Genomic DNA, 14,120 nt, shown 5'->3' on the forward strand with positions numbered 1-14,120 from the left:
AATAAGTGACTTAAAAATCTGCTAATGATAAATTGGGCCCAAAGTTTTCTCTTTGTGGACTTTAACCCCTTTCTGACCTCAGATGGGATAGTACATCCAAGGTCAGAACCCCCACTTTGATGCGGGCTCCGGCGGTGAGCCGCACCTCCCAACCGTCCCGGATCCAGCGGGACTGTCCCGATTTTGACAGTCAGCCCCGTGATCCCAAGCGGGTCATCTCCCTGAGTCCCTGCACCCGCAGAGCAACACACCACATATTGGTTGCTTTGTGCGTACAGGACCTGTGATGAAGTCACAGGATGGGAGGAGTCGGGGTCACATGATCGGGAGGACCTCCGTGTACAGGACTCTGCTGGTTGTCATGGCCCTGGACGAGGGTAAGTGTATGTGTGAGGTTAGGAGGTGTTTACAGTGTGGATGTAGCATAGCCGTGTGTGTACGAGGTGTATGGATCGGAGCAGTGTGTGTAAGAGGTGTGCAGATCGGAGCAGAGTGTGAAAGGTGTATGGAGCAGAGTCGTGTGTGTACAAGGTGTACGCTCCGGAGCCACGTGTGTGCGAGGTGTACAGAGCAGAGCCACGTGTGTACGAGGTGTGCGGAGCAGAGCCATGTGTATACAAGGTATACGGAGAGGAGCAGTGTGTGCAATGTGTATGGAGCGGAGCCATGTGTGTACGAGGTGTACGGAGTGGTGCTGTGTGTGTACGAGATGTATGGAGAGGAGCCGTGTGTGTATGAGGTGTACGGAGCGGAGCCGTGTGTGTTCAAGGTATACGGAGTGGAGCAGCATGTGCAATGTGTATGGAGCGGAGCCGTGTGTGTACGAGGTGTACGGAGCGGAGCCATCTGTTAGAGGTGTACGGGGAGGAGCCGTGTAGGTGTACGGAGCGGAGCCATGTGTGTACGAGGTGTACGGAGCAGAGCCGCGTGTGTACGAGGTGAGCGGAGCCGCATGTGCAAGGTGTATGGAGCGGAGTCGTGTGTGTACGAGGTGTATGGAGCGGAGTCGCATGTGTACGGAGTGGATGCTGGCTGTGTCGGATCCGAGCAGATATTGCTCCTCGCTCTGACACTGACTGGCACAGGAGACACGAAGAGGTCTTTATCAGTGGCGTATCACAGCTGCAGCGACGTGAGCAGTCAGCGGCGCAGCTGGATGACACCATTCAGCGCCGTGGGAGTGGAAGCTGCCTGCTGCTGCGAGGGTGCGCTGTGAAAGGTGTGTGTGTGTAGTGATGGAGAAGGTGATGATGGGGGTGGGGTAACCATATGTGGCCATTATACTGTACCCAGCATCGTGTGGGGCCATTATACTGTACAAAGCAACATGTGGGGCCATTATACTGTATGGACCATCACGTGGGGCAAGTATACTGTACGCAGCATCATGTGTGGCCATTATACAGTATGGGGCTCTGTCTGGCCATTATACAGTATGGAGCATCATGTGGAGCCATTATACAGTAAGAAGCATCATGTGTGGCCATTGTACAGTATGGAGCATCATGTGTGGCCATTATACAGTACGCAGCATCATGTGTGGCCATTATACAGTACGAAGCATCATGTGGGGCCATTATACAGTATGGAGCATCATGTGGGGCCATTATACAGTATGGAGCATCATGTGGCCATTATACAGTATGGAGCATCATGTGTGGCCATTATACAGTATGGAGCATCATGTGTGGCCATTATACAGTATGGAGCATCATGTGTGGCCATTATACAGTATGGAGCATCATGTGGCCATTATACAGTATGGAGCATCATGTGGCCATTATACAGTATGGAGCCCTGTGTGGCCAATATACAGTATGGAGCATCATGTGGAGCCATTATACAGTATGGAGCATCATGTGTGGCCATTATACAGTATGCATCATGTGGGCCCATTATACTGTATGGAGCATCACGTGGGGCCAGTACACTGTACGCAGCATCATTTGGGGCCATTATACAGTATGGAGCATCATGTGTGGCCATTATACAGTATGGAGCACTGTGGCCATATTTTTTTTTGTTTATAATTGTTTATGAAACATTGTGATCAGAAGTGCTAAATGGGTGTGGTTGGGGTGTGACTAGTTGTGAAATGGGTGTCATCAGAAGTGTGGCCTAAAATTTGCCGTGCGCCGCTAACTTTGTCCCTCTTTCCCTTCCTCGAAAGTTGGGAGGTATGGGTGAGCCCGCATCAAAGCCGGGACATGTCAGCTGTTTTGAACCGCTGACATGTGCCCACAATATGCGTGGGTGGAATCGCAATTCACCCGCCGCTATTAACTAGTTAAATGCCGCTGTCAAACGCTGACAGCGGCATGACAACCAGAAGTCTATTGAAGACCTCTATGGTTGTTGATGCTGGATTGCTGTGAGCGCCACACTGTGGTCGGAACTCATAGCAATGCAGCAATTCTACTACATAGGAGCGATCTGAGCATCGCTCCTATGTAGCAGAGCCGATCAGGCTATGCCATTGTCTAGCCTCCCATGAAGGCTATTGAAGCATGGCAAAAGTAAAAAAAAAAAAAAAGTTTTATATTTATTTTCATATTTGTTAAAAGTTTAACCCCTTCCTGACATGCGTCGTACTAGTACTGCGCTGCGGGAACTGCATTTCTGACAGCCGCAGTACTAGTACGGCAGCATGATCACCGCGGTCTCACGCTGAACGCAGTGATCGGGTGCGGGTGTCAGCTGTATGTGACAGCTGACACCCCGCCACAATGCCCATGATCTAAAGTAAAAAATTTTGTGAAAAAAGTTAAATGTTCATTTTTTTTTTTTATTTTTTTTTTTAAACATTCCAAAAATTCCTGTGAAGCACATGAAGGGTTAATAACAATACTCTTCTTGAGGGGTGAAGTTTTTAGAATGGTGTCATTTTGGGGCATTTTTGTCATATCGGCCGCTCAAATTCACGGCCTATGTGAATCTTTTTTTGGAAGTGCATCTGAACAGCAAGGTGGATTGCTGTTGAGGGGAGATAGAGAGAAAAAAAAAAAATCTATAAATCTTCAGCACAGCGAGTGTGAGCGAGCTGAGTGTGACCTGAGTGTAAGGGTGAACGGCGGTAAGTGTGTGACTTGTGATTCAGTGACTTTGGAATCAGGGAGTTTCCAAGGGAGGAATTGCTTCTGTTTTTTTGTTTTTTTTTTTGGTTTAATTAATACTTTGTATTTATTTTTAATTAACGTTTCTGTGTGGTGCAATCCCCATTAGGAAATGTGCTCCACAATTGTTAATGCCATCCAGTGCACACCTTGCCACATGTATGCAGTCCTTGATCAGCCGGTCGAGGGTGCATACTGCTGTGCGAGATGTGAGCACATTGTGCATTTGGAAACCCAGATACTGGATCTAAATGTGCAGCTGGCAACACTGAGATCCATAGACAATATGGAGAGGAGTCTTCTGCTCACAGAGCAGACGCTCAATGGGATAGATGAGGAGGGGGATGGTAGGATGGAGCTGCAGGACAGTGTGGCAGTTAGCTGGGTGACACATAGAAGGCGGGGTAGAGGGAAGAGTGCCAGGGAGGCTAGTCCTGATCTGGCACACCCCAATAAGTTTGCTAAGTTGGCAGATGAGGGGGGTGCCAGTACAGGGGTAGCATTGCTGCAGCCAGGCATGTCCTCTGAAAGCCAGAGGAGTGACTGCTCCAGTAAGGAGGGAAAAAGGAGAGCAGGGCAGGCCAGACAGGTGCTGGTAGTGGGGGACTCAATTATTAGGGGAACAGATAGGGCAATCTGTCACAAAGACAGGGATCGTCGGACGGTGTGCTGCCTACCTGGCGCTCGAGTCCGACACATCGCTGATCGGGTGGACAGATTACTGGGAGGGGCTGGTGAGGACCCAGCGGTCATGGTGCACATTGGCACAAATGATAAAGTTAGAGGTAGGTGGAAGGTCCTTAAAGATGATTTCAGGGAATTAGGCTGCAAGCTGAAAGCAAGGACCTCCAACGTGGTATTTTCCGAAATACTGCCTGTACCACGTGCCACGCCAGAGAGGCAACGGGAGATTAGGGAGGTTAATAAGTGGCTCAAGAATTGGTGTAGGAAGGAGGGGTTTGGGTTCCTGCAGAACTGGGCCGACTTCTCAGTGGGCTACAGGCTCTATGCTAGGGACGGGCTGCACCTCAATGGGGAAGGGGCAGCTGTGCTGGGGGAGAAAATGGTTAGAAGGTTGGAGGAGTGTTCAAACTAGGGATTGGGGGGGAGGGTATTCATTTTATAGGAGGGGAAGATAGTGCAGATAGAGACCTGGGCACAAATAAGGAAGTTGGGGGTGGCGGTGGCATGGGGGGTGGGGTTAGAACAGTTAGCAATTTAAGAAAGAATAGAGGTACAGAGAGATACATAAAGTGTATGTATACTAATGCCAGAAGCCTCGCCAACAAAATGGACGAATTAGAACTAATGTTGTTGGAGCATAATTATGATATGGTGGGGATATCTGAGACGTGGCTGGATGAGAGCCATGACTGGGCTGTTAACTTGCAGGGCTATAGTCTGTTCAGAAATGACCGTACAGATAAGCGAGGGGGAGGGGTGTGTCTATATGTAAAATCTTCCTTAAAACCCATCCTGCGTGATAATATAGGTGAATTTAATGAAAATGTAGAGTCCCTGTGGGTGGAGATAAGGGGAGGGGGGAAAAATAATAAATTACTGATAGGGGTTTGTTATAAATCTCCAAAACTAATGGAAGCAATGGAGAATATCCTCGTAAAGCAAATAGATGAAGCTGCGACTCAAGGAGAAGTCATTATTATGGGGGACTTCAACTACCCTGAAATAGATTGGGGAACAGAAACCTGCAGTTCCAGCAAAGGTAATCGGTTTTTGACAACTATGAGAGACAATTACCTTTCACAACTGGTTCAGGACCCAACAAGGAGGGGGCACTGCTAGACCTAATATTAACCAACAGGCCAGACCGCATATCAAATATAAGGGTTGTCACTTGGGGAATAGTGATCACAAAATAATAAGTTTTCATGTAACCTTTAATAAGATGGGTAGTAGGGGGGTGACAAGGACACTAAACTTCAGGAGGGCAAATTTCCAACGGATGAGAGAGGATCTTGGTGCAATTAACTGGGACGATATCCTGAGACATAAAAATACACAAAGAAAATGGGAGACATTTATTAGCATCCTGGATAGGACCTGTGCACAGTATATACCGTATGGGAATAAACATACTAGAAATAGGAGGAAACCAATATGGCTAAATAGAGTTGTAAGGGGCGCAATAAGTGACAAAAAGAAAGCATTTAGAGAATTAAAGGAAGTAGGTAGTGAGGAGGCATTAAATAAATACAGAAAATTAAATAAATTCTGTAAAAAGCAAATCAAGGCAGCAAAGATTGAGACAGAGAGACTCATTGCCAGAGAGAGCAAAAATAACCCCAAAATATTCTTTAACTACATAAATAGTAAGAAACTAAAAAAATGACAGTGTTGGCCCCCTTAAAAATAGTCTGGGTGAAATGGTGGATGAGGATGAGGAAAAAGCCAATATGCTAAATGACTTTTTTTCATCAGTATTTACAAAAGAAAATCCCATGGCAGACAAAATGACTAGTGATAAAAATTCCCCATTAAATGTCACCTGCTTAACCCAGCAGGAAGTACAGCGGCGTCTAAAAATAACTAAAATTGACAAATCTCCGGGCCCGGATGGGATACACCCCCGAGTACTGCAGGAACTAAGTACAGTCATTGATAGACCATTATTTTTAATCTTTAAAGACTCCATAATAACAGGGTCTGTACCACAGGACTGGCGTATAGCAAATGTGGTGCCAATATTCAAAAAAGGGGCAAAAACTGAACTCGGTAATTATAGGCCAGTAAGCTTAACCTCTACTGTGGGTAAAATCCTGGAGGGCATTCTAAGGGATGCTATGCTGGAGTATCTGAAGAGGAATAACCTCATGACCCAGTATCAGCACGGGTTTACTAGGGACCGTTCATGTCAGACTAATTTGATCAGCTTCTATGAAGAGGTAAGTTCCGGACTGGACCAAGGGAACCCAGTGGACGTAGTATATATGGACTTTTCCAAAGCTTTTGATACGGTGCCACACAAAAGGTTGTTACATAAAATGAGAGTAATGGGGATAGGGGAAAATATGTGTAAGTGGGTTGAGAGCTGGCTCAGGGATAAGAAACAAAGGGTGGTTATTAATGGAGCACACTCGGACTGGGTCACGGTTAGCAGTGGGGTACCACAGGGGTCAGTATTGGGCCCTCTTCTTTTTAACATATTTATTAATGACCTTGTAGGGGGCATTCAGAGTAGAATTTCAATATTTGCAGATGACACTAAACTCTGCAGGGTAATCAATACAGGGGAGGACAATTTTATATTACAGGCCGATTTATGTAAACTAGAAGCTTGGGCTGATAAATGGCAAATGAGCTTTAATGGGGATAAATGTACCTGCAACCAGGCACAGCGCATCACCGATGTGGACACACACGGTTTTTTTTCCCATGTGCCTCCTGAAGAACCATATCATGGGGGGGAAACGCGTAGAGGCGAGACCTGGGCACAGATAAGTGCAACAGATTTTTAAACGTTATTATTTTTTGATCTTTTCACCGTGTATATCTTGAAATAATAGAGACATCATCATTATATATGTGGCTTTAGGATTTAATCAAGAATGTATAAAATTTTTTGGTGTGTTTGAGTAAGTCAATGACAGAGCTGATACACAGCATGTTATAATTCACTGTGCAGCTAATGTTTATATTGTAGCCCACCAGCACAGCCCCATAGGCACCATCCCGTAGCGGGTCCAATTTTTTGTAGGGACCTTTTTAGGGTACCCCAGGGACAGCCGCCGAGGAGCGGGGGCGCCATAGTGCGATCAAGAGGGTGCCAACCTCCGCTGTGAGGTAGGGTAACGTTGGTAGGGACACGTGAGGGCGTTATAGCCAGTGAAGGAGGCCTAGAATAGATGGCTTAGTTTTTAAGTCTCTTGATTTAGCCATAAGAGACGGTTATTTCATCTATCGTTGTGGTATTGGTGAAAATATCATATCTGGTCAATATTGTCAATTTTTGGGCCCTAGGAGTGGGCAGGTACGAGGTATCAACGTTGTTTATGCACTAGGGACTCATAGGGCATTAAGGGTTAGCCGTCGACGAGCGGGGGCGCCATTTTGCGTTCAAGAGGGTGCCAACCTCCGCAGTCAGGTAGGGGACACCATAGGGACGTGCAGGTTCAGACCCTAGACAGTTACCCCATCCCTCTGCCCATATACACATATGTGACCGGTTAGTTAACCCTGTCCTATACGGAAAGGGTTTTTTAAGGTGTTGTGTTGGTATATATATTTATCCTAAATATGTTGAAATAAAGATATTGGTTAGAATTAGTTTTCGGTTGGTTTTCTATTTAATACTAGTTTGGGGATATCATTGAAAAAATTTTTTTGGCATTCAGAGTAGAATTTCAATATTTGCAGATGACACTAAACTCTGCAGGGTAATCAATACAGGGGAGGACAATTTTATATTACAGGATGATTTATGTAAACTAGAAGCTTGGGCTGATAAATGGCAAATGAGCTTTAATGGGGATAAATGTAAGGTCATGCACTTGGGTAGAAGTAATAAGATGTATAACTATGTGCTTAATTCTAAAACTCTGGGCAAAACCGTCAATGAAAAAGACCTGGGAGTATGGGTGGATGACAAACTCATATTCAGTGGCCAGTGTCAGGCAGCTGCTACAAAGGCAAATAAAATAATGGGATGTATTAAAAGAGGCATAGATGCTCATGAGGAGAACATAATTTTACCTCTATACAAGTCACTAGTGCGACCACACTTAGAATACTGTGCAGAGTTCTGGTCTCCGGTGTATAAGAAAGACATAGCTGAACTAGAGCGGGTGCAGAGAAGAGCGACCAAGGTTATTAGAGGACTGGGGGGTCTGCAAAACCAAGATAGGTTATTACACTTGGGGCTATTTAGTTTGGAAAAACAAAGACTAAGGGGTGATCTTATGTTAATGTATAAATATATGAGGGGACAGTACAAAGACCTTTCTGCTGATCTTTTTATCATAGACCTGAGACAGGGACAAGGGGGCATCCTCTACGTCTGGAGGAAAAAAGGTTTAAGCATAATAACAGACGCGGATTCTTTACTGTAAGAGCAGTGAGACTATGGAACTCTCTGCCGTATGATGTTGTAATGAGTGATTCATTAATTAAATTTAAGAGGGGACTGGATACCTTTCTGGAAAAGTATAATGTTACAGGGTATATACACTAGATTCCTTGATAAGGCGTTGATCCAGGGAACTAGTCTGATTGCCGTATGTGGAGTCGGGAAGGAATTTTTTTCCCCATGGTGGAGTTACTCTTTGCCACATGGGGTTTTTTTGCCTTCCCCTGGATCAACATGTTAGGGCATGTTAGGTTAGGCTATGGGCTGAACTAGATGGACTTACAGTCTTCCTTCAACCTTAATAATTATGTATGTAACTATGTAACTATGTATGTGAGGTGGTCCCTAAAAAATGGTTTTGCAAATTTTGTTGCAAAAATTAGAAATTGCTGGTCAACTTTTAACTCTTATAACATCCTAACAAAAAAAAAATTGTTTCCAAAATTATGCTGATGTAAAGTAGACATGTGGGAAATGTTATTAACTATGCTGATATAACTCTCTAAGAGCATAAAAACTAAAAGTTAGAAAATTGCGAAATTCTCGCCGAGTTTCTGTTTTTTTTCACAAATAAATGCAAGTCATATCGAAGAAATTTTACCACTATCATAAAGTACAATATGTCAAGAGAAAACAATCTCAGAATCACCAGGATCCGTTGAAGCGTTTCAGTGTTATGACCTCATAACGTGACAGTGGTCAGAATTGAAAAAAATGGCCTGGTCAGGAAGTTGAAAACAGGCTTTGGGGTGAAGGGGTTAAATCGCCCTCCTTTCGCCCCATTCAAAATAAAACAATAAAAAAAAAATTCAAATATACACATATTTGGTATTACCGCATTTAGAATCACCCGATCTATCAATGAAAAAAGGATTAACCTGATCGCTAAATGGCGTAGCGAGAAAAAAATTTGAAACTCCAGAATTACATTTTTTTTGGTCGCCGCGACATTGCATTAAAATGCAATAACGGGCGATCAAAAGAACGTATCTGCGCAAAAATGGTATAATTAAAAACGTCAGCTCGGTGCGCAAAAAATAAGCCCTCACCTGACCCGAGATCACGAAAAATGGAGACGCTACGGGTATCGGAACATTGCACGATTATTATTTTTTTTAGCAAAGTTTGGCATTTTTCTTTTTTTACCTCTTAGATAAAAAGAAACCTAGACATGTTAGGCGTCTATGAACTCGTAATGCCCTGGAGAATCATAATGGCAGGTCAGTTTTAGCATTTAGTGAACTTGGCATTTTTTTCCCATTTTCTAGTTCATGACATGTTAAAACCAATGATGTCATTCAAAAGTACAAGTTGTCCTGCAAAAAACAAGCCCTCACATGGCCACATTGACGAAAAAATAAAAAAGTTATGGCTCTGGGAAGGAGGGGAGCGAAAAATGAAAATACCCCAGGTCATGAAGGGTTTAAATAAATCTGGCACAGTAACGAACGAGCTGTTCTCACGTGTGTGATTTTATTTTTTTTTTATTGTTTTTTTTCTTATAATTTTGCAAATTTTTTTTTTTTTTTATAAGGGAAGGAGCTTCTATCATATAAACCCCTTAAAAATATGAACTTTAATGAATATACATTAAAAATACCACTTCCCTGGGAAGTGGTATTTTTAATGTATATTCATTAAAGTTCATATTTTTAAGGGGTTTATATGCTACACGTTTTGATTCTTCCCCTTCTTTTATTAATTTTTTGCATGTTTCTACAAGGAGCTTCTATCACTCATGCATCTTTGAAAAGAGGGATATAAAGAAATTTATTAAAGAAAAAAAACATGTTTCTGCCCGGTTTCGAACCGGGGACCTTTCGCGTGTTAGGCGAACGTGATAACCACTACACTACAGAAACTTGCATATCATTGCTCATTGGCATTGGAGCTGGGACAATGGTTGAACCTTCAGGCCTGAATAACCCTGATGTGATGTTCCTTGTGATATTAGATTGTGATGTACAATAACAAATTGTATTGTGGTACCGTGTTAGGGTATGTGTCCACGTTCAGGATTGCATCAGGATTTGGTCATTATTTTACATCAGTATTTGTAAGCCAAAACCAGGAGTGGAACAATTAGAGGAAAAGTATAATAGAAACATATGTTCCACATCTGCATTTATCACCCACTCCTGGTTTTGGCTTACAAATACTGATGTAAAATCCTGACCAAATCCTGAAGCAATCCTGAACGTGGACACACACCCTTAGCCAGAAAAATCGATGTGAATACTTTTCTGCCCAATGATGACAGAAGTATTCTAGGAGTGATACCTTTATTGGCTAACCAGAAAATAATATGTTTGCAAGCTTTCAGAGCACAGTGGCTCCTTCTTCAGGCAAGACTTTTTAAGTCTGTCATACTGGGTCCAGATAAGTGTTTTCCCACGGGTGTGTCCATTGTCATTGTCATATGTCGATGAGTCTGCAGCGAAAAATGCCAGGGATGGACGTCGGCGCTGGACCACGGCCAGGTAAGGAGAAAGGTGTGTTTTTTTAATTGAATGCGGCAACCCTGGGCCCTGATAAAGACACGGGGCAGGAAAGGAAACAACACCGGGCAGGATGTGTGACAGGGGGCAGGATGTGTGACACGGGGCAGAATGTGAGACACGGGGCAGGATGGATACATATGGTGCAGGATGGAGACACATGGTGCAGGATCATGGGTTATTAGAGGACTGGGGGGTCTGCAATACCAAGATAGGTTATTACACTTGGGGCTATTTAGTTTGGAAAAACGAAGGCTAAGGGGTGATCTTATGTTAATGTATAAATATATGAGGGGACAGTACAAAGACCTTTCTGATGATCTTTTTAATCATAGACCTGAGACAGGGACAAGGGGGCATCCTCTACGTCTGGAGGAAAGAAGGTTTAAGCATAATAACAGACGCGGATTCTTTACTGTAAGAGCAGTGAGACTATGGAACTCTCTGCCGTATGATGTTGTAATGAGTGAGTCATTACTTAAATTTAAGAGGGGACTGGATACCTTTCTTGAAAATTATAATGTTACAGGTTAGGCTGGTTTCACATTTGCGGTTGTGTCCGCAGCGTTTGTGCCGCAATTTTCCGCATGTGTCGTGTATTCCTATCTTTAACATTAGGGACGCAGGTGTCTGCGATTGGTTGCGTTTTGCTGCGTTTGACGTCGCATTCGTCGTCTGTGGATTGGCGCGGTAAATGCTACATGTAGTAATTTTGGAGGCACCAATTTGCCGCCTAGAAATGTATGCAGTTGTTAGCGGAAGGAATGCAGCAAAAAAACGCATTTCGGTCTATGTGAACGCATGCGTTCGCAAGCATATGTGTTTGCTTGCGTTTGTGAACGCATGCGTTGCACCACAGGAAAACATGTCTAGACACTGATTAGCCACCCACCACATACAAACTGATAAAGGGAGGGAGTGGGCATTGGCAGGTCACTACACAGCAGACTGATAAGCAGACCAGACGCAGGAAAGCACCTTAGAGGAAACAAGACTCTGAACAATGTGAGTATATCAAAGCCAATGTCTTTATTTTCAATTTTCTGTCTCTATATGTCCTAATTTCTGCCATTTTTTTCTTTCTGCATGCATCAGAATGTCATCTTCTGAGGAGGATCAACAGCCTGGACCTGCACAAGGGGAAAATGTCAGTGAAGTGAGTACTCACCTCTTCAGATTGGTAAGTATTCACTGTCACATCTACACATGTGACAATTTTTTTTTTCCTTTTTTTAGAGCACTTTCACTGCGGCAGAGGCTAAGCAGGAGCAGCGGGGACACGGTCGGGTGGCAAGGCGGCAGCGTGTACTTATATGTGGCTGACTGTTTATTGTATCCTCACTTTACTATTCTTCACTGTTTATTTCTTTACTTTCCTCTTTCTTTACCTTTTTCTTCTTGATTCTTTACCTTTTTCTTCTTGGCTCCATTTTTTTTCTTGACTTTCAATATTCATGTCAGTTCTCTGTCTGTTTTCTTTCTTTTCCTTATGTTCATGTCTCCAACATTAATGTCTTTATTTATTTTTTAGGTTCGAGAATGGGATGAGGACCTCATTGAAAATTACATCCTCATCTCCCTGGTCCATGAGCGAGTCCTGCTGTGGGACACCCGGGTTCTGCAGCACTCAGACAACGTGACGATCCGACGGCTATGGAATGAGGTGGCCAAAGCGATGTGGGATGGCTGGGACAACGCCCCAACTCGGGTCCGAAATGCATTTTGTAAGTATTACAATGCGGTGTGCTGCAGCAGTGACCTTGGCTGGGATCACACAACTGTGTGTGAGGCTATGTGCACAATTTCAGTTTTTTTTGCGTTTTTTTCACGTTTTTTCACGCTAAAAACGCTATAAAAACTCATTAAAAACGCATGCATTATGTATTCTATCATTTAGAATGCATTCTGCATGTTTTGTGCACATGGATGCGTTTTTTTCCGCGAAAAAAAAGCATCATGGTAAAAAGATGAACATGTTCATTAATTTTGCGGATTTTCTGCGTTTTTCCCGCAATTCTATGCATCTGGGAAAAAACGCACAAAAAACGCATCAAAAACGCGTCAAAAAATGGGAAAAAAATGCATGCGGATTTCTGGCAGAAATTTCCGTTTTTTTGTCAGGAAAATTTCTGCAATAAATCCTGACGTGTGCACATACCCTGATGAGAGAAACTCTCAGGAGTTTCTCTCATCACACATAGTTGTGTGATCCCGGCGAAAAGTCCATTGTCTAACCATTCTTTTTTGTTTTTCAACAGTGCTCAAAGTCAAAACACGTTGGCGTTCGATGAAGGATCTCTTCAACAAGGACCTTCGTCAAGAGAGCCGGGTTCCTAGTGGTTCTGGAGCAAGGATCCGCAAATACAAATATCACCGCATCCTTGCATTTTTGAGACTGGTCCTTGCCCAGAGAACGTAAGTATTTTTTGTGGTGTAATGGGTTGCGTTGGATTGCCTAATCTGTATTTTTCTTTTCCACAGGAGTTGGCGCTTTACTTTTGTAAATGTTTAATATTAATTTTTTTTTCTTCTTTTTTCACAGCACATGGAGCAGCACTCTTGACCCTGGTTCTGGAGCGGTCCTTCATCAAACAGCTACGGACCTGTCCCAGACATCCAGCAGCGCTGCAGCAAGTGGGCCTGCAACATAGACTGTAGACCAGGAAGTTGGTCCATCAGGTGTTCCCCTGTCCCAGTCCTCTGCCTCTTTTTTTTTTTTTTTTTTGGGGGGGGGGGGCTCTTCCTGGCAGCGGCAGAGGGCCTTGGACAGGTCACTCATGCCTGAGTTTTTGCACTTGAGCTCGGTCTTTCATGATGGACTCAAGTCAATGGGTGACCGACTGGATAGTGCCATAAACCATATGAATACACTTATCCAGGAGGTCACCAAAAGCCTCCATTCCAAGCACTGCTGGACACCACTACAGCACCACCACCATGCCAAGTGCTGTTGGACAGTCCGCCGCCACCACCATGACTACTGCTGCTCCTGCTTGGACCTCCTCCACTGCCACCACCATGCAGCAGCAGGACCCTGGCATGGCCTTCCCCACCACCATGCAGCAGCAGGACCCTGGTTTGGCCTTCCGCTCTGCAAGCACAATGGACTCTGGCATGGCTACCCGCTCTATGAGCACAATGGACTTTGGCATGGCTGCCTGCTCTACGAGCACAATGCAGCAGCCGGACCCTGACAGGTGGCCCACCACGACCAGGCCGCAACAAATGAGCCCACCAAGGCTCCTCAAACCACGTAGATCCCAAAAAGGGAAAAAAAAATAAAAAAAGCATACTATCTGTATTCCTCCCCCTCACCACCCAATGTGTCTGTAATGTCAAGTTTGTCTCACCCTTCCAGTGTGTCTCAGGCCTCTCATGTGTCAAGCCCCATACCCGAACTCCCAGACCCCACTACTTTAATTGCCC

General features: G+C 44.2%; 1 protein-coding gene and 1 non-coding gene across 3 annotated transcripts; one reads left to right on the plus strand and one right to left on the minus strand.

The window, feature by feature from the left end:
* Nucleotides 1–9,985: 9,985 nt before the first annotated feature.
* Nucleotides 9,986–10,058, minus strand: TRNAV-AAC (transfer RNA valine (anticodon AAC)). Its single transcript has one exon. It is a non-coding gene; the product is annotated as a tRNA-Val (tRNA).
* A 1,484-nt stretch (nt 10,059–11,542) lies between these two features.
* Nucleotides 11,543–13,385, plus strand: LOC143773297 (uncharacterized). 2 transcript variants are annotated; one of them, XR_013215132.1, is made up of 4 exons: nt 11,543–11,999; nt 12,226–12,418; nt 12,953–13,109; nt 13,237–13,385. XR_013215132.1 is itself a non-coding variant. In XM_077260779.1 (3 exons), exons 1-3 carry the CDS (start codon nt 12,370–12,372, stop codon nt 13,343–13,345), a joined length of 315 nt encoding a protein of 104 aa, XP_077116894.1. In that variant the 5' UTR covers nt 11,543–12,369; the 3' UTR covers nt 13,346–13,385. The 2 variants fall into 2 exon arrangements, 1 of the variants encoding a protein (XP_077116894.1); XM_077260779.1 differs by having other exon boundaries at nt 11,543–12,418.
* The last annotated feature ends 735 nt before the right edge of the window (nt 13,386–14,120 follow it).

The sequence above is a fragment of the Ranitomeya variabilis genome, chromosome 5 (assembly GCF_051348905.1).
Source record: "Ranitomeya variabilis isolate aRanVar5 chromosome 5, aRanVar5.hap1, whole genome shotgun sequence".
Lineage (NCBI taxonomy): Eukaryota > Metazoa > Chordata > Amphibia > Anura > Dendrobatidae > Ranitomeya > Ranitomeya variabilis.